At 47.4% G+C, this 21,047-nt stretch overlaps 1 protein-coding gene across 2 annotated transcripts in view; it reads left to right on the forward strand.

Annotated features, from left to right (window-relative positions):
* The window catches only part of STK11 (serine/threonine kinase 11), a 111,775-nt gene that overhangs the window by 61,612 nt on the left and 29,116 nt on the right, over nt 1-21,047 (forward strand). For both annotated transcript variants that reach the window (XM_039319246.1, XM_039319247.1), the window contains exons 7-9: nt 281-408; nt 9,902-9,959; nt 15,906-16,111. In XM_039319246.1, coding sequence (XP_039175180.1) covers nt 281-408; nt 9,902-9,959; nt 15,906-16,111 — 392 coding nt within the window. The remainder of the gene's footprint in view (nt 1-280; nt 409-9,901; nt 9,960-15,905; nt 16,112-21,047) is intronic.

Raw genomic sequence — 21,047 nt, forward strand, 5'->3', positions numbered from 1 at the left:
AACCATGATCTGGATGACTGAGAATCTCTATAGACATTTAGCTATGCACTTTGGGATGAACACCCTTCGGATGGTGTGGGAGTCTGAATGGATTTCCAGAAAAAAATTGCAGACTACAGGAATTTGAGATGCAGACAACACACCAAAAAAACCCCCCAAAATAAGTCCAGTTACCTTTTGAAAAAGCATATTTGGGTCAGAGAAGGGTTCTTAAATGCTTATAATCATTTCTTCTTTCCTCTCTCTCTGCTCTCCCTACCCCCCACCCCCACCCCCCCAGGTACAATATTACAACAGGCCTTTATCCCTTTGAAGGGGATAATATTTATAAATTATTTGAAAACATTGGAAAAGGAGATTATGTAATCCCTGAGGATTGTGGCCCTCCGCTTTCGGATTTGCTTAGAGGTAAGTGCTTCATAAAATATATATTTTATGGAGAAATGCCCTCTGCCCTCAATAATGGATAAGTCCATATTCTCACTTTCTGTGTCCAAAGGACTTTCTGCATATAAAAAGGCCAGTTCATCAGATCATTCCCAATTCAGTCACAGTGTGTTTCAGCTACTCCTTCCACCAGCCTCAGTGAGTAAAGCCTGTGGTATTTTAAAATATCTTGGGAGAGCCAGGTTGAGGCCAGACCAGGACACCAGCAGTGTCAGGGATAGTAGCTGTTGCTTTCCCATTACTTCAGCAATTCTCTTCTGTTGCCTCTTACTAGTAAAAGAACATTGAAAATAATTAAATTTGGGAGAAAAAAAAAAACAAATGTCACAATAGACTGTTAATAAACTTTATTAATGTTTAATAGCCGTGGTAGCGCAGTGGTTAGAATGCAGTATTGTAGGCTAATTCTGTTGACTGCTCAAGGCTGACTCAGCCTTCCATCCTCCCAAGGTCGGTAAAATGAGGACCCCCAGATTGTCCGGGGGGGGGGGGGGGAATATGCTGACTCTATAAATTGCTTAGAGAGGTTTGTAAAACACAATGAAGCGTATATAAGGGCTACTGCTATTGCTATTTATTAATGCATTTAGGCTGCTAACAAACTTTATTAGTGTATTTTACATCTTTGTTTTATTTTTCGGTGTTTAATCCTTTTAAATATTTTTAAAGTGTCTGCAGACTTTTAATATTGCAACAAAAGAGTCACATGATAAACATATTATGAGGCCATGGAAAAATAGTTGGGAGCAGGGAAGGGTGGAGGGGAATAACCTGCCTTTAATTGCTACTGTCTCTCTGATCACAAGTCGTTGTTACTCTGTTAGATTTATGTCAGTGTTTGATTCCCGGACATAAGTCAAACCAATTTGCCAGGAGGCTTAAGAAGAACAGATAACAATGTAGAAATGTTAGCATCACAGTCACACACGCAGGCAGTGCTTCTCTTCAAGAACTGAGGCCAAAGGTTTCCCTCTGTGGGACAGATAAGGTAGTCCTTGACTTACAGCCGGTTGCTTAATGACCATTTGAAGTTACAACGACCTCCCAAAGCTACTTACCACTTGGTTCCAAAGTTTTAGTAGCTTCCCCCCCCCCCCCGCAGCCATGTGATCGAGCCCTCTGGAACCACCCACATTTATGACCGTTTGCAGCTCCCGTGGTCACGTGGCTGCAATTTGTGACATTTTTTGCCAGAAGCCACAGCATTTACTTCTCATTGGAATACGGGCATATTTGTCGGATTGATAAAAAGAGGGATTTGCGGAGATTCCTAGGAAGCAAACATACGTACAGGTAGTTCTCGACTTACGGCTGGTCGTTTAGCACCTCTTAGGCATTACGACGGAACTCCTCAATCTAAGCCAGTGGTTCTCAACCTGTGGGTCGGGACCCCATTTGGGGTCGAATGACCATTTCACGGGGGTCACCAAACCATGCTGTCCGCCATTTTTTTCCCTTTTCCCTAGCTGTCCTACTCCCTCTTATTGGTGGCCACACCCACTTGGGGGTCACCACAACATGGGGAACTGTAGTATGGGGTCACGGCATTAGAAAGGTTGAGAATCACTGATCTAAGCTTTTTACGAACCGGTTTTGACACTCCGATTGCCGCCGCGCTCTCCCTGGTCACAAAATCACCATTTTGTTTATTTAAGGCCATTTGCAGTGTCCCCCTTTCCCCCCACCCCCCCAGTCCACGTGACCATGATTTATGCTGGGTGGTTTTTGCTAGAAACCAGCACTTACTTCCAGTTTGGGGCAAAAAAAAAAAAATGCCCATTGGACACAATGGGTTCTCTTAATGACTGCGGCGTTCCTTTCACGACCACTGCAAGAAAGGCTGTAAAATTGGGCGCGGTCCCATCACCCACTGACTTCACGGGCATGAGTCAAAGACTATCTCTAGTTGTAGACATCCCAGAATAATAGCCTGTGTCCTTCTGAACCAGGGGTTCTCAACCGTGGCAACTTTAAGACTTGTGGACTTCAACTCCCAGAATTCCTCAGCCAGCAAAGCTGGCTGAGGAATTCTGGGAATTGAAGTCCACAAGTCTTAAAGTTGCCAAGGTTGAGAACGCCTGATTTACGCTGAGGCTGTGCCTCTGTTGAGAAGCTGCACTCCCTAAAAAGGAGCTGTAGATGGCGCTGCGTGACAGGCTATTTGAAATGCTTTGGGCATTTAAAACCCCACTGGTTGCACAGATCTTAATAGGAGCCAGTTTATTTCCTCTCCCTCCCTCTCTGATGACCCTGATACATCTCTTCCCTTTACCACCACCCCATCTGAGTTACGTTATGGCTATTTTTGATTCTGCATATATTTCCTGTGATTTCCCCCCTCCCCTGCCTTGATGTGACCTTCTTATACCGAGATTGTTATACGAAGCTATGCCGGAGCTTTTTTTCCTAGCCGTCTCTTGCTTGACAAGCTGGGTTTATTTTGACTGAAGGACTCTGGGTGGTTAATAGCACCTCAAAATGCAAGCGTATCCCCCTGGTTCGCCCCAGAATGAAAGTAGAGGCTGAAAGAGCCCCATTGTTCCTTCCGTAACACACCCTCTGATGAAAAACCAGCTCAGACAGGAAGGTCTTGCTCTGTTTTTGAGTAGGAGACTTTTGCCTTGAGCTTTGGGTGAGGCTGTCAAGCTCACCAGAGTTCCCATCGCTCTTTGGGCTGGGCAGCTTTGCCATTTTTGTCGAAAGGGAGAGATGACAAATTTTTTGCAGAGCTCAGCTAGTGACTGGTCACCAGCACCATAAGTGCTGCCGTCATTCTTCTCCAGTTTCCCCGTAAGCGTGACCACTGCGGTTGAGCCTTGACAATCCTCCTTGGGCTGGGCCGGCCATGCGAGTCTGAATTTGTTGAATGTTAATTTTTGTATTAAGTGCGTTGAATAGCTTTTGGTTTCAGCCAGGAAGCTCACAAATCGTGTTTGTGTGTGTGTGTGTGTGTGTGTTTGTGTGTGTGTGTGTGTGTGTGTGTGTGAGAGAGAGAGAGAGAGAGAGAGAGAGAGAGAAGGGGGAGAGAGAGGGAGAGAGAGAATAGAGAAGGAGGAAGGGAGAGAAAAGGGGAGAGAGGGAGAGAGAGAGAATAGAGAAGGAGGAAGGGAGAGAAAAGGGGAGAGAGGGAGGGAGAGGGAAAAGGGGAGAGAAGGAGAGGGAGGGAGGGAGAGAGAAGGGGACTGAGGGAGGGAGAAAAGGAGAGGAGGAGGGAGGAGAGGAGAGGGAGAGAGAGAGAAAAGGGGAGAGAGAGAGGAAGGGGAGAGAGAGAGAGAGATCCTTTTGTAATTCTAAAGCAAGGGATCCTTTGTGACTTTGGTCGTTACTCCACTTCTGAATGATGGATCATGTGCTATCAAGACAGAGTCAACACTCAGCAACCATATTGATAGATTTTTTTCCCCCCAGGAATAAGCTGTCCCCAGCCTGGTTCTGAAGTGCAACCATTGTAAATATGAATCAGGATAGTGCAACCATTGTAAATATGAATCAATTGCCAAGCGTCTGAATTTTGATCACCTAACCGTGGGGATGCTGCAACGGTCATAAGTATGAAAAACGGTCGTACGTCACTTTTTTCAGTGCCGTTGCAACTTTGGACGGTCACTAAACGAGCTGCTCTAAGTTAAAGACTACCTATATACCTATTTCTTGGCTGGGTGGGGGATTTTAAGGAATCTTCTCCATCCCTCAAGTTCAAAAGCCTCAATAACGCTTTCTATCCTGCCTCTCCTGAATCCCACTTTTGCTTCCCTGGAAGGTCACAGGAAAAAACAATGGCAAGAGCTATTGCTAAATCTCAAAGATCTATCTATCTGTGTCTGTCTATCTATCTATCATCTAATATCTACCTACCTACCTACCTACCTCTATCTACCTATCTATCTACCTACTTATCTGTCTACCTACCTATCTATCTACCTGTCTGTCTGTCTGTCTGTCTATCTATCTATCTATCTATCTATCTATCTATCTATCTATCTCAGTGGTTCTCAACCTTTTTAATGCCGCAACCCCCAACCGGTCATAAGTTGAGGACTACTCAACCGGTCGTAAGTCGAGGGCTACTCAACTGGTGCAGCACCGTTTGCAGAATGGGACTTTTGGCGGGCTCAGCAGGGCAGAGACAGCCTAGACAATTCCTATTGGCTTTTGAAAGCCAATAGAATTAGACTCTATTCAAGAGAGTCTATTCTATCGGCTTTCAAAAGCCAATAGAATAAAAGGGAGGAGCACAGCTAAGGAAAAGGGGGAAAAAATGGCGGACTGCGTTGTTTGGCGACCCCCGTGAAATGGTCGTTCGACCCCAAATGGGGTCCCGACCCACAGGTTGAGAACCGCTGATCTATATCATCTAATATCTATCTACCTATCTACCTATCTGTCTATATCTATCTACCTACCTACCTACCTATAATCTAATATCTATCTATCTATCATCTAATATCTACCTACCTACCTACCTACCTACCTACCTACCTACCTACCTACCTACCTACCTACCTACCTATCTATCTATCTATCTATCTATCTATCTATCTATCTAATCTTTTATTCCTTTCATCCAGAGGACAGTTTTCATTTTCAGCTGTCCAGCAGCTGAGGTGTTCCCTCACGGCCCCTCCGGACATGCCGAGCATTCCTACAGATTTCCCTTAGGCCTTGCCTTCAGGAAGTGAGTTGCAGAAGACCCCCATTCACGTAATCCAGGGGCAGGCCATTTTTTTCTTCTGCAGAGGTTTTGGACTTCCAAGGTGGCTCAGGCTTTACCTGGGAGTTTATTCTGGGAGTTGAAGTCCGCCCATCTTAAAAGTTCACAAGGTTGAGAAAAATGGAGCTAGACGGAGAAGGCAAAGCAAATGACGCCTCTTCCTCCTCGCGCTTGTCATGACCTGCGTGCTCAAAGGTGTCTTGTGAACAAGCCCCATAAGCAGCAAGAGGCAAGCAACCGGGGCCTCTTCAAGACAGCTCTTCTGGGCCTCGGTTGTGGTTCCCAACTAAGAAGCAGATTTGCCAGTGTAAAGAAGGGGCTAAAGTCCAGGGGTTCTCAACCTTGGCCACTTTAAGACTTGTGGACTTCAACTCCCAGAATTCCTCAGCCAGCTTTGCTGGCTGAGGAATTCTGGGAGTTGAAGTCCACAAGTCTTAAAATGGCCAAGGTTGAGAACCCCTGAAAGCTTTCTTTCTTTTTTTTTTCCTAGTGGCAGGTTACTTCTTTGTTTTCTTTTAAAGGGAAGAGGTGACCAACGGAAAGGGAAGCCTTCGCCTTCCTTTCTTTTTCCTTTGTGAACTTCCAACATTTTGCATGCACGGAGAGGCAAGCTACTGCCTGCAAGTTTCTAATTGCTTCAGGGGATTCCTCCCCCTCCCCCCATGCATTTTTTTTCCCCAGTGCATGACTCTCCCTTGCCTGGCCTGGAGCAGAGGGAACCGAACCGAACCGCCCAGCCATCTGCATTGAGTTTCGGGAACACTCATTGCTCTCCCAAGCCCCTCGGGTAGTACAAACTGCAGTAATAAAAGGTGTGTCAAGTAGAAAAGAAAAGCTGGAGATCAGAGTCCTCTCCCCAGCCAGACTGATGTGTGGGAAGCTCCTGCCGCCACAAAGGAGCCAGCAGCAGTTTCTGCTCTGCTGTGGTAAATATTTGGCCAGTTTGTTAGCCAAAGATCAAATCTAGTTATTCTCTAAAAGCTTTAATTGCCCAGGGGAAACTCCCCTCCTCCCCCATGCTGTTTCTTGACGAAGCCCTGGTGATCCCTTGCAATAAGGGCACATCTTTTTAAAAAAACAAAAACCCACCATTTCCAGACAAAAACCTAATTTTGCTTCCCAAGTTACTATTTAAATGCGTTGTATAATAATAATAATAATAAAAATTTGGAAGGGACCTTGGAGGTCATCGAGTCCAACCCCCTGCTCAGGCAGGAACCCTACATCATTTCAGACAAATGGCTGTCCAGTCTCTTCTTAAAAACTTCCAGTGTTGGAGCATATACCGCTTCTGGAGGCAGGTTGTGCCACTGGTTAATTGTTCTCACTGTCAGGAAGTTTCTCCTTAGTTCCAGGTTGCTTCTCTCCTTGGTTAGTTTCCATCTGTTGCTTCTTGTCCTGCCTTCAGATGCCTTGGAGAATAGCTTGACTCCCTCTTCTTTGGGGCAGCCTCTGAGTTATTGGAACACTGCTATCATGTCCCCCCTCATCCTTCTTTTCGTTAAACTAGACATACCCAGTTCCATCAACAGTTCCTTATATGTTTTAGCCTCCAGTCCCCTAATCATCTTTGTTGCTCTTCTCTGCACTCTTTCTAGAGTCTCAACATCTTTTTTACATTGTGGTGACCAAAACTGGATGCAGTATTCCAAGTGTGGCCTTACTAAGGCATTGTAAAGTGGTATTAATACTTCACGTGATCTTGATTCTATCCCTCTGTTAATGCAGCCCAGCACTGTGTTGGCTTTTTTGGCAGCTGCAGCACACTGCTGGTTGATATTTAAATGATTGTCCACTAGGACTCCCAGATCCCTCTCACAGTTACGACTATTGAGCAAGGTACCCCCCATACCAGGGGTAGGCAACCTTGGCTCTTTTATGACTCGTGGACTTCAACTCCCAGAATTCCTGAGCCAATTCCAAGCTGAGCTACGCTGGCTCAGGAATTCTGGGAGTTGAAGTCCACGAGTCATAAAAGAGCTAAGGTTGCCTACCCCTGCCCTATACTATACCTGTACTATACCTGTTTTTCTTGCCTAAATGTAGAACCTTACTTTTTTCACCATTGAATTTCATTTTGTTAGATAGCGCCCAGTGTTCAAGTCTGTCCAGGTCCTCCTGTTTATGCACAGCCAGTAAAAATTTAACCAAGAAGGGAGAGGCTAGAAGCTGACTGTGGAGAGTAGCAAAGTAAGCGCTAATTGCTTCTAAATGAAGGGGTGTGTCTGAGAGAGTCAACCTGATTTTAGACACGTTTGGGAAATATTTAAACACAGTAAAGAATACTAGACTAAGTGGATTACGAGGCAGATAAATGGGGATCAGGCAGTATGCAGTAGTTCTAGGTGAGGGCCCTTAACTCAGTGGTGAAGTTTTTGTTTTGAATTCTGATTCATATCCTGACATCATCTGATCCTGCTGAAGTCTTTAGAATAGATCCAGTAGATCTGGCATATTGGGAAAGGTGAATTGGTCGAGCCAGGCCCACTGATCATAGGGGCAGCTGCTTGCGTTCTTTAAGAGACCAGTAACAGCAGAGTCAGTTGTTTAAGCTTCTCTCATACAATTATAGAGGTGGAAGGGATCTTGGAGGTCTTCTAGTCAAACCCCCTGCCCAAGACAGGAGTCCTCATACCATCCTAGGCCAGGGGTCTTCAAACCTGGCCCTTTTGTGACTCGTGGACTTCAACTCCCAGAATTCCTGAGCCAGCATGGCTCAGCTTGGAAACCTCTCCCTTTCCCCTCAGCGTGGCTGGCTCAGGAAATCTGGGAGTTGAAGTCCACGAGTCATAAAAGAGCCAAGGTTGCCAGGAATTCTGGGAGTTGAAGTCCACGAGTCATAAAAGAGCCAAAGTTGCCAGAATGCAATCAGTAATGACCTTGGTTCCCATAGAACAGAGGTAGGCAACCTCGGCTCTTTTATGACTCATGGACTTCAACTCCTAGAATTCCTGAGCCAGCATAGCTCAGCTTGGAAACCTCTCCCTTTCCCCTCAGCATGGCTGGCTCAGGAATTCTGGGAGTTGAAGTCCACGAGTCATAAAGGAGCCAAGGTTGCCTACCCCTGCCTTAGCCATTCATTGTACAATTTAGCCTCCAGACCCGTTATTGTTGTTGCTGTTGTTCCCTGCACCCTTTCTAGCATCTTCTCGCCTTTGAAAAGCAATCAGAAATCTTTGCTGAGGACCCCAAAGAGGCTTAGCTTCTCTTCAGATGTGTAGACCTCTACTCTCAATATCCCCCAGGTAGCACAGCCCTCAGTGAAAATTCAGGGAGGGCGTTTACCAGAGACTGTATTTACCAGACTCAAAAATGTATGTAGTCAGCTAGGAAATTGAAGCAATCGAGCACGGAAGATTTCCACAAGATAAGCACCTTACTTGCTGAGCAGAATGTATGGCCTCCTGGACAGAAGGGTAACGACAGCTAAGAGCCAATGGTGGCCTCACACAGCACTTAAGCCACTCGTTTATTTTGTCCCACCATTGCCTGCAGCTAAAACCTCTTTGGCAAACATTGAATTACTGCAGAAAAAAGAAAAAAAAAAAAAAAAGAAAGGAGCTAATGGAATGAGCAGGCATTTACTAGCTGGCCCTCTGAACCACTTTGGGCCTGCTGGGGGCAAAAGGCAAATGTTCTTGTTCTTGGTTCTGCAAAGCAGTTTAAAGCAGCAGTACTTTAATTAACCCAAGTCTTGGTCTGTTGGACTTTTTCTTTTTATATCTTGCCTGCCGAACGCCCCAGCTAGCATGATGCCCTCTCTGTGTGCCTCGAGAATGTTGAAAATTCAGAAGAGACATTTGATTTTTTGTCAGGGTGATCAAGAACCAAAATGCACAGTTTTATGGCTGGGTGGCAATCATTAGCCCAGATGGCTTGGTCAAGGGAGTAAGCGGACTCAGAATAACAGATTAACAGAATTGGACGGGACCTTGGAGGTCATCTAGTTCAACCCCCTCCTCAGGCAGGAAACCCTATACCATTTCAGACAAATGGCTGTCCAGTCTCTTCTTAAAATCCTCCAGTGTTGGAGCATTCACAGCTTCTGGAGGCAGGTTGTTCCACTGGTTAATTGTTCTCACTGTCAGGAAGTTTCTCCTTAGTTCTAGGTTGCTTCTCTCCTTGGTTAGTTTCCAACCGTTGCTTCTTGTCCTGCCTTGAGATGCTTTGGAGAATAGATTGACCCCCCCCCTCCTTTGGGGCAGCCCCTCAAATATTGGAAGACCGCTATCATGTCACCCCTGGCCCTTTTTTTCACTCAGACAAGATCCATATGAAAGCAGAAGTCCGCTGTGATTCCTCATCCAAATCGAGCCCCCATATTCAGGAGCAATGTACCACCAAATGCCACTCGCTGGAGAAACAGCCCCCCCCCCCGGGAGACTAGTTGGGTCCAGCAGGTGCTTTTTTTAAAAAGAAAGAGTTGTGTTTTGGTTTGGGAACAGCCAAGGTGAAGCGTATGTCATATGCCTGCCTCTCCCCAAACAAAGTTTTGAAATGTTCTTGGAAACTTTTTAAGCTCGTTCCTGTTGGATGAGACTCCTGTATATTGTGCCGCCCTCCGCAATAATGGTACCCACCAGATACGTTCGGACTACATCTCCCAGGATTCCAAGTGTAGCCACTCTTTCATGTGCCTTGGAGGGGGGAGGGGGAGGAAGGACTTTGGCCCTCTCTTTACCAGTTGTTTGTGCCTCGGTTCCCAGCTGATCCAGTTCCTGCCTTGTTTTTCTTCCTTTCCAGGAATGCTTGAATATGACCCAGCCAAGAGGTTTTCAATACAGCAGATAAGGCACCACAAGTGAGTGCTCATTTATGCTTTCTCTCTCTCTCTCTCTCTCTCTCTCTCTCTCTCTCTCTCCTCCCCCCCCCCCATTCTTTTGTTTGATGTTGTGAAGCTGGGTGTCATATCGGTGTTAATTTGCCACTTTGGGGAAGGGGACAAAATGCAGGGAACTCTTCCCTTCCCCTTCCATTAAGACAAAAGCAGCTGACGGTTAATAAACAAGTTTTATTTTTAAAATGGATACCCCGTTGCATTTTGCTTCTCCGGAAAGCCTCCGAACGGTTGGCCTTTCGCTCTCGATCGATAAGTATATATAGCAGATGTGTCAAACACAAGGCCCGGGGGCCAGATGCAGCCCGCGACGTGGTTTCATGTGGCCCGCGAAACCATTCTGGAAACAGTGAGGGAACGGCCCCCGCTGCCTTGGCCCTGGCACAGGCCGGCCGAGAGGGAGCCAATGTACAATTTTGTGGTGGCCATCTATGCTGAAACGCATTCAGTCTTAGCTCCACAAGGCTGCCCGGAAACAGTGAGGAACCGGCCCCTGCCGCATCGGCCCTGCCCCCTGGGTGCATGCTGGGGAGGTGTCGCCCTTTGTGAGGAATGAAGAAATGCACCATCGCCTGGAAGTGGCCAGCAAATGGCCCTCGCCTACTTCACATATCCGGCTTGATGGACTCCAGGGGAGGGGTTTCAGCAGACTCTTCCAATGGACCGTGCCTTGGCGCTTGCCCTGGTCCCACCTCCTTCTGCCAGAGACCCTCAGATCTGTCCCACTCCTGCCCAGACCCCCACAGGCACCCTTGACGCGAATGATGTAGAGCTGGCCACGCCTACCCAGTAGGCCACACCCCTCCAGCTACGGCCACCCAGTAGGCCACACCCACCCTGGCCACACCTACCCCCCCCCCTGAAGACAACCGCAATGCTGATGCGGCCCTCAATGAAATTGAGTTTGACACCCCTGATATATAGTTACATTGGTAAAACAGCTCCTGTTTGCAAGAAAGAAAAGTTGTACAGGTAGTCCTTGACTTAACAGCTACAATGGAGCCCAAAAATTCTGTCGCTAAGCGAGACCGTTTTTAAGTTGAGTTTTGCCCTGTTTTATGACCTTTCTCGCCTCAATTGTTAAGTGACTCACTGCCATTGATAAGTTAATAACCCGGTTATTAACTGAATCTGGCTTCCCCCATTGAGTTTGCTTGCCAGAAGGTGGCAAAAGGGAATCGTGTGACCCCCGGGACACTCCAACTGTCATAAATGAGAACCAATTGCCAAGCATCTGAATTTTGATCACATGGCCCTGGGGATGCTGCAACGGTCATAAGTGTCAAACATGGTCATAAATCTGTCACTTGAGTGACTTGGTTGCAGTCACTTGTATTGTAACTTTGAATGGTCCCCACGTGAATGACTGGATTACCTGTATTATTGTAAAACCATTGTGGCAACTTAGTGTTCTCCCCAGTGAGCACCCCAGGATTGACGTTCTAGAGGTAATAATAATAATAATGATGATGATGATGATAATGATGATCATGATTTTGGAAGGGATCTTAGAGGTCATCTAGTCCAACCTCCCGCTCAGGCAGGAAACCCTATACCATTTCAGACAAATGGCTGTCCAGTCTTTTCTTAAAAACTTCCAGTGTTGGACTATTCACCGCTTCTGGAGGCAGGTAGTTCCACTGATTAATTGTTCTAACTGTCAGGAAGTTTCTCCTTAGTTCTAGGTTGCTTCTCTCCTTGATTAGTTTCCATCCTTTGCTTCTCATCCTGCCTTCAGGCGCTTTGGAGAATAGCTTGACTCCCTCTTCTTTGGGGCAGCCCCTAAGATACTGGAACACTGCTATCATGTCCCCCCTGGTCCTTCTCTTCCTTAAATTAGACATACCCAATTCCAGCAACCGTTCCTTATATGTTTAGCCTCCAGTCCCCTGATCATCTTTGTTGCTCTTCTCTGCACTCTTTCTAGAGTCTCAACATCTTTTTTACATAAATCTTGACCTGCTTGTCATGCCTTGGCCTATTTTTTTACAGCACGTCCCTGGGACAGGGTGGACTGAAAGAGAGTGACCGGCCCAAAGTCAGCCAGACAGTTTTCATGCCTCAGGTGGAATTAGAACTCATTACCTCCGGTCTTCCAGGCCAGCACTTTTAACCATTAGACAAAATTGGCCCGGGCTTATGCAGATTTTAGTAAGGAATACCAGTGTAATGTAAACTGCTGCTTATGGTCCTCATATATGAGGCTCAAATTAAACTGTGCAGTCACAATTCAGTGGGTTTTCTGTGTCTGTCCTCTGTTTAGTCTCCGGAACGCTTCCAAGGTTGTGAGTGCAGACAGTTTGGGGTGTTTCCGGGGGGAAAAAAGAAATCTGTAGTTTAAGCTGCTACTTGTAAACACAGAGGCAAAAAAAAAAAAAAAAACTTTATTGTTTGTTTGTGCTTGTCCTGAATTACAGTTAGTTCCCCTCTGTTTCCATCCCTCTCTTTGTCTTCCCCAAGGAAGATCCATAGGCAAATGTTTGGCTGTAATCACCTAGAGTACTAAAATCAATATCGCTCTGCAGGTTTCCACTTTTCTCCAAACCTATTTTTACTCTTTTCAATATGCAGAACAAGGAGACCAACATTTAAAGCAGAGCAAACAAATTCCTGTGTTTTGACTCCCTTGCCCAGCTCATCTTGCCTTTTTACTGGGCTGTGTATCAACTTACATGCTCGGGGAAAATTATTATTTGAGGATGGCTGTTAATAACCCTTTTTTTAAAAAAAAATAATATTGATCGGTTTAAAAATCAATCTCAGGGTTATTTTTTTTTAATAATTTGGCTTTTTTAAAAAAAATAAAGTGGTTTATAAGGGAGGTATTGTAGCTCTCTAGTCTAGTAGATGCTTATTTTGTCTACAGCAGTGGTTCTCAACCTGTGGGTCGGGACCCTATTTGGGGTCGAACGACCATTTCACAGGGGTCGCCAAACAACACAGTCCGCCATTTTTTCCCCCTTTTCCTTAGCTGTGCTACTCCCTTTTATTCTATTGGCTTTCAAAAGCCAATAGGAATTGTCCAGGCTGTCTCTGCCCTGCTGAGCCCGCCAAAAGTCCCATTCTGCAAACGGTGCTGCACCGGTTGAGTAGTCCTCGACTTACGACCAGTTGGGGGTCGTGGCGTTAAAAAAGTTGAGAACCACTGGTCTACAGAAGGTATGTGTCTCTGATAACCTCACTAAAAGGGGATAAAGGGGATTCTGTGTCACTGCTGCCTGTCCATGTAGGTAAAGCTGGCCCAGGTGGAAATCTGCCAGGTGTGTCCACATTGCAGGAAGCAGTGTGATTTAATTTGGGCTTAGCAGTTATACCTAACTATTGTGGTGTGTAAAGTCTGCTTTATAACTTAGCTCTCTGCAGTACTTCCAATTTCAAAGGGAGTGGACAGAGATATGCTCGTAGCATCGGCAGACACCTCCTTAAACTAAATTTAAACTTCTGGGACCAGTCAGCAGCCGTTCCAATGGGCACCCCACAATCTCAGGAAAAAGCACAACTTCTTTAAGGAGTTGCCAACTGATGCTACTATATGCAAATCGGAGTCACTGCGCAAACGTATTATGAATGAAGCAGGGGCACAAGTGGCTGGTTTTCAAAAGCAGAGTTGAAGCAAACTTTAACTTGGACCAGCCCATTTGCTTTCTTAACATCACAGGTGAAATAACTATTTGCCTAATACAAGTAGAGCGGTCCTCAACTTACAACTGTTCATTTAGCGACTGTTGGAAGTTACACTTCCCTTTTCTCTCTCTCTCCCTCTCCCTCTCTCCCTCCCCCCTCTCTCTCCTCTTATCTCTCCCCTACTCTCTCTCCCTCCCTCTCTCTCCCCTTCTCTTTCCCCCCTCTCTCCCCTTCTCTCTCCCCTTTTTCTCTCTCTCTCTCTCCCCTTCTTTCTCTCTCCCTCCCTCTCTCTCCCCTTATCTCTCCCCTACTCTCTCCCCCCTCCCTCTCTCCCCTTCTCTTTCCCCCCTCCCTCCCGCTCTCTCCTTCTGTCTCCCCTTTTCTCCCTCCCTCCCTCCCTCTCTCTCCCCTTCTCTCTCCCCTTTTTTCTCTGTCTCTCTCCCCTTTTCTCTCTCTCCCCTTCTCTTTCTCCCCTCTCCTTTTCTCTCTCTCCCCTTCTTTCTCCCCTTTTCTCTCTCCCTCCCTTTCTCTCTCCTTCTCTCCCCTCCCTCACTCTCTCACACTGACCTCATAAGGAGGCAAGGGACAGAGCTGATAATAATTAAGAATTCTGATTTTTTTTCTCATCTTGGCTAATGGCTGGGTGGCCGGATTTACTTTGAATGGTACAGGTTAAGTACAAGTAGTCCTTGACTTACAACAGTTCGTTTACCGACCATTCAAAGTGACAACGGCACTGAAAAAAAGGGATGAGTACCCACAAGTGATTTTTCACACTTAGAACCATTGCAGCATCCCCATCGTCAAATGATTTACATTCAGCTGCTTGGCAACTGACTCGCCCTTATGATGGCTGCAGTGTCCCGGAATCACGTGACCCGCTTTTGTGACCGTCTGATGAGCAAAGTCAATGGGGAACCCAGATTCACTTAACGACCGTGTTACTAACTTAACAACTGCAGTGACTCACTTAGCAACTGTGGCAAGGAAGGTTGTAAAAAGGGGCAAAACTCAACCACCGTTTCACTTAGCAACATCAATTTTGGCTCAATTGCGGTCATAAGTCAAAGGCCACCTGTCAATGTCGGCAGTTCGATCCTCGAGGTTGACTCAGCCTTCCATTCTTCCGAAGTCGGTAAAATGAGGACCCAGATTGTTGGGGGCAATATGCTGACTCTATAAACCACTTAGAGAGGGCCGTAAAGCACTGTGAAGTGGTATATAAGTCTAGGTCAGGGGTAGGCAACCTTGGCTCTTTTATGACTCGTGGACTTCAACTCCCAGAATTCCTGAGCCAGCCATGCTGAGGGGAAAGGGAGAGGTTTCCAAGCTGAGCCATGCTGGCTCAGGAATTCTGGGAGCTGAAGTCCACGAGTCATAAAAGAGCCAAGGTTGCCTACCCCTGATCTAGGTGCTATTGCAATTAACCAAAACCAGAGCTTGGGCTGGTTTTACAGAAGTCCTGCAAGGCCATTGTGAACGTACAGCTGGTCCCCAACTTACAACAGTTCATTTAGTGACCGTTCAAAGTCCCAACAGCACTGAAAAAAAGTGACTTAACGATCATTTTTCAGTTACGACTTTTGCAGCATTCCCGAGATCACGCAATCAAAATTCAGTTGCTTGGCAACTGGTTCATCCCGTTGGGCTTTTTGCACAAGTCGGCCGGATGGGGGATTCTGGGAGTTGAAGTCCACATGGTCTGTAAAAAGATGTAAAAAAGATGTTGAGACTCTAGAAAGAGTGTAGAGAAGAGCAACAAAGATGATTAGAGGACTGGAGGCTAAAACATATAAGGAAAGGCTGCTGGAATTGGGGATGTCTAGTTTAATGAAGAGAAGGACAAGGGGGGACATGATAGCAGCATTCCAGTATCTCAGGGGCTGCCCCAAAGAAGAGGGAATCAAGCTATTTTCCAAAGTGCCTGAAGGCAGGACAAGAAGCAACGGGTGGAAACTAATCAAGGAGAGAAGCAACCTAGAACGAAGGAGAAACTTCCTGACAGTGAGAACAATTAACCAGTGGAACAGCCTGCCTCCAGAAGCGGTGAATGGTCCAACACTGAAAGTTTTTAAGAAGAGACTGGACAGCCATTTGTCCGAAATGGTGTAGGGTTTCCTGCCCGAGCAGGGGGTTGGACTAGATGACCTCCAAGGTCCCTTCCAACTTTACTACTATTATTATTATTATTATTATTCCAAGTGGCCAAAGTTCAGAAACACTGGCCTGCAGAAAACCAGTGTCAAAGTCTGTTCCCAAAGCACTAAAATCTTGGTTTTCCTTTAGCTGGTTTCGGAAAAAGCACCCTCAGTGTGAGCCTCCCATCGCCATTCCGCCCAGCCCGGAGACGAAGGATCGGTGGAGGAGCATGACGGTGGTGCCTTACTTGGAAGACCTCCATGGCTACAATGAGGAGGAGGAGGAGGACGACGACTTAAAAGATGACTACTTAGAGGACGAGATCATTTACACTCAGGATTTCACCATGCCAGGTAACGAATGCGGCTGAGGATGGAAGCGGGCAGGGACCGTGGCCTGGAGGAGCATAAAGGAGCAGAGCGAGCTGGATGACTCTTAATAGTTTGCAGCCTTTGAGGGCTGATGAGTCCTTCTTGGGATTCCCACCCCTATCCTGAGACTTTGTGTGCAGCTACACCAGCCTGCTCAGGCTCCACTTTAAAATGGAGACTGTAGATTTATCTCCGTCTAAGTACAGGTAGTCCTTGACTTACAACCGTTCATTTACCGACTGTTCGAAGTTACCACTTCACAGAAAAAAAGTGACTTACGACCCTGCCCCTCGCATTTAACAACTGTCACAACATTCCCCACGGCCACATGGTTAAGATTTGGGTGCTTGGCCACCGGCATATACCCGTGTTTCCCCAAAAATAAGACCGGGCCTTTTTTTTTTAGCCTCCAAAAGAGGCACCAGGTCTTACTTTCAAGGGGTGTCTTTTATACTGAACTCTGGCACCGGCAGCCCCACCCAGCCAGCCCACTTCTTCTGACCGAAGGAGCAGCTTCATTCTGCAGCTGCATTCCGGCCTGCATTTTGCAGTCGGGTCTTTCCAGAAAGGCCTCTGCAGACGAGTACCGAGCTATGGATTTAATCCGTAGCTCGGTTCTCGGCTGTAGTGGCCTTCCGGAAAGGCCTGTGACTGAGAAATGCAAGCCTGGCCACAGAAGAAGAAGTGGGCTAGCGAGGAGAGGCCTGGCTGCAAGGTGAGTGGGTGTGGGGCGCGTGGGGCAGCTCCACACTCCCACCCTAGCTTGATTTTTTTAGGCGTGTGACTCGCCCCAAAACTAGGGCTTATTTTGGGGGTAGGGCTTATATTAGGCCCACCCTTCAAAATCATGCTAGGGCTTATTTTGGGGGTAGGCCTTACTTTCGGGGAAACGGGGTATTTGCAGCCATGGCCCATGACATCCTGCTGACCTTCCCTGCTGACTTTCAACCAGCAAAGTCAGTGGGGAAAGCCGGATTCCGATAACAACCGCATGAGTCGCCTAACCAGAATGATGGCAAAAAGTGGCTATGAAATTGGGTGTGGCTCACTTAACTGCTTTGCTTAGCCACAGAAATTCTGACCTCCGTTGCGGTTGTAAGTCAAGGACTCCCGGTAGCTCTCCTTGAAATCAGCCAGGAGAGGCTGCTGACGGCTGCAGAGATGGTCTTTTGTAGTGTTTGGGGAGCCCAGCCCAGGATCTGGGGTTGCCAAAGGCACTCAGGGGATGAGGCCTCCTCTGCACGTCCTTTCTCTCTTTCCACACGATGGCAGGAAAAAAAAATAAATCCCTCTCCCCAAAATTGCACAGGGCTGAGAACGAATTCATTTATATCTCTGTCCCCTTGGCACAGATGCTGAGGGATGCGTCGCTTGGGAATTTGGAAAGCACCCAAAGTGATTCCACATCAGTATTTTAACAAGCTCCTTCACTGCTCAAAACCTTGGTGTTGAATGCTGGGCAATTCAGCATGAATTGACGTTGCTTTGTTTTGCCTTGAACTTGGGGTCTGTTTATGCAGGAGTGTTTCTCCACAGAAGGAGGGACTGTCTGGTATGCCTACGCCAGGGGTAGGCAACCTCGGCTCTTTTATGACTCATGGACTTCAACTCCCAGAATTCCTGAGCCAGCATGGCTCAGCTTGGAAACCTCTCCCTTTCCCCTCAGCATGGCTGGCTCAGGAATTCTGGGAGTTGAAGTCCACAAGTCATAAAAGAGCCGTGGTTGCCTACCCCTGGTCTAGGTCTGTCTGTCTGTCTATCTATCTATCTATCTATCTATCTATCTATCTATCTATCTATCTATCTATCTATCTATCTATCTATCTTCTAGGTCAGGGATAGGCAACCTTGGCTCTTCTATGACTCATGGACTTCAACTCCCAGAATTCCTGAGTCAGCATGGCTCAGCTTGGAAACCTCTCCCTTTCCCCTCAGCGTGGCTGGCTCAGGAATTCTGGGAGTTGAAGTCCACGAGTCATAAAAGAGCCGTGGTTGCCTACCCCTGGTCTAGGTCTGTCTGTCTGTCTATCTATCTATCTATCTATCTATCTATCTATCTATCTATCTATCTATCTATCTATCTATCTATCTATCTATCTATCTATCTATCTTCTAGGTCAGGGATAGGCAACCTTGGCTCTTCTATGACTCGTGGACTTCAACTCCCAGAATTCCTGAGCCAGCATGGCTCAGCTTGGAAACCTCCCCCTTTCCCCTCAGCATGGCTGGCTCAGGAATTCTGGGAGTTGAAGTCCACGAGTCATAAAAGAGCCGTGGTTGCCTACCCCTGGGCTAAGCCAACAGGAAGATAGATTTGGTTGAGTGTTTGGAAAATCAGACTGGAAGCACAAACGCAGGAGAACACACCCCCACCCCCTTTGGCTGTAAGAATTTTAGCTTAGGCAGCCTTTGGGTGACAGACCTCATTATTGCTGGATTCTGACCCAGTTGGTGATGACTAAGGCAGGTTGGATCTGGATGAGGCTTCCACCTGGTGTCATTCAGATGTGCCCGATGGACGTTTCCAGGTCCGCACGAGGCAGGGGAATTCTCCAATTTGCCATATCCCACCCATTTGGAGGACATCACGTTAAGACAGGCCGCAAAGCTTCCCGCGTTGCTTTGCTCCTTTGTTATTTTGAAAGCTCCCTCCTCCTCCTCCATCCTTTCTGAAGTTTATGTCTGAGGCCAGCTCTTAAAATAGCTGGATTCACGCTGCATTCAGAAGATTTTCGATTCTCCCATTAAGGCAGTGTTTCTCAACCTTGACAATTTTAAGGCATGTGGACTTCAACTCCCAGAATTCCACAGCCAGCATTGCTGGCTGTGGAATTCTGGGAGTTGAAGTCCACATGCCTTAAAATTGTCAAGGTTGAGAAACACTGCATTAAGGTTATGTTTCCATCACACTGAAAAGTGCTCCGGTTGTTGGCCACAATTGCTAATGGCAGCCAAGCTCTTATTTTTTTGGGGGGGGGAGGGAAGTGGGGTGGGCAGTTGGGAAGAAAATGCTTGGAAGGGAAGGGGGTGTGACCTCTAAACCTGAAATTGGCAGTTTACAAGTTTTAATAGTTTAGTCTTCAATGCAAGTGGCAAAGGAAGAGAGGATCTTACTTGACTTCGGGCCATGCGTTTTGACACCTGTGTTGCGTGATTTAAGTCAGGGGTCTCCAACCTGCAGGCCCCTTCCTGTCTCTGATGACAGCCCCCAAGTAATACGTGATAATATATGAACACACACACACCCAGAAAGGAGTGCCAGTCTAGTAGTTAAGGCACCAGGCTAGAAAGCGGGAGACGGTGAGTTCTAGTCCTGCTTTAGCCGTGAAAGCCAGCTGGATGAATTTAGCCCAACCACCAGGAAAAAATGAGTTCTAGTCCCGCCTTAGAGGTAAAAAGCAGATGGGTGACTTTGGGCCAATCACCAGGAGACAGGAAGCTTTTAGTTCCGCCTTAATCATGAAAGCCACTGGGTGACTTTGGGCCAATCACTGGGAGATGGTGAGTTCTAGTCTCACCCTGTGTATGAAAGCCAGCTAGGTGACTTTGGGCCCATCACCAGGAGACGGTGAGTTCTGGCCCCACCTTAGGCGTGAAAGCTGGCTAGGTGACTTTGGGCCCATCACCAGGAGACGGTGAGTTCTAGCCCCACCTTAGGCGTGAAAGCTGGCTAGGTGACTTTGGGCCCATCACCAGGAGACGGTGAGTTCTAGCCCCACCTTAGGCGTGAAAGCTGGCTAGGTGACTTTGGGCCCATCACCAGGAGACGGTGAGTTCTGGCCCCACCTTAGGCGTGAAAGCCAGCTAGGTGACTTTGGGCCCATCACCAGGAGACGGTGAGTTCTAGCCCCACCTTAGGCGTGAAAGCTGGCTAGGTGACTTTGGGCCCATCGCCAGGAGATGGTGAATTCTAGTCCTACCTTAGACATGAAAGCTGGCTAGGTGACTTTGGGCCCATCACCAGGAGATGGTGAGTTCTAGTCCTACCTTAGACATGAAAGCTGGCTAGGTGACTTTGGGCCCAATCACCAGGAGACGGTGAGTTCTAGCCCCACCTTAGGCGTGAAAGCTGGCTAGGTGACTTTGGGCCCATCATCAGGAGATGGTGAGTTCTAGTCCTACCTTAGACATGAAAGCTGGCTAGGTGACTTTGGGCCCATCTCCAGGAGATGGTGAGTTCTAGTCCTACCTTAGACATGAAAGCTGGCTAGGTGACTTTGGGCCCATCACCAGGAGATGGTGAGTTCTAGCCCCACCTTAGGTGTGAAAGCTGGCTAGGTGACTTTGGCCCAATCGTTAAGAGATGGTGAGTTCTAGTCCTACCTTAGACATGAAAGCTGGCTAGGTGACTTTGGGCCCAATCACCAGGAGACGGTGAGTTCTAGCCCCACCTTAGGCATGAAAGCTGGCTAGGTGACTTTGGGCCAATAACCAGGAGATGGTGAGTTCTAGCCGCACCTTAGGCGTGAAAGCTGGCTAGGTGACTTTGGCCCAATCGCTAGGAGATGGTGAGTTCTAGTCCTACCTTAGACATGAAAGCCAGCTGGGTGACTTTGGCCCAATCAGCCCAACTCCCCTCACAGGGTTGTTGTGGGGAAAATAAGAGGGAAGCGTGTTAGATATGTCCGTCGCCTTGTGTTATTTGTGGAAAAACAAAAGTGGGATGCAAACAAACTTGTGGTATCTCAGGCGGGGCCCCAGCGGAGCCCCATCTCAGCGGGAGCCTTGCGTCTGCTCTGCCTCTGTCTCCTTCCCCCTCCCTGCTGATGGCTCCCCTGTTGCCTTTCCCCAGGTGAAGGCGAGGCAGGGCTTATAGGAGAGGATGAGGAGGACAGCACAGAGCAGGAGGGATTGCTTGCATTCCTGTTCGGAGACTGCGACCTGCTGCCCGGCGCGGAGGAAGGAAGGCCGCGTGAGA

The sequence above is a fragment of the Crotalus tigris genome, unplaced genomic scaffold (genome assembly GCF_016545835.1).
Source record: "Crotalus tigris isolate CLP2741 ecotype Arizona unplaced genomic scaffold, ASM1654583v1 scf7180000022970.308977840:1548163, whole genome shotgun sequence".
Classification (NCBI taxonomy): Eukaryota; Metazoa; Chordata; class Lepidosauria; order Squamata; family Viperidae; genus Crotalus; species Crotalus tigris.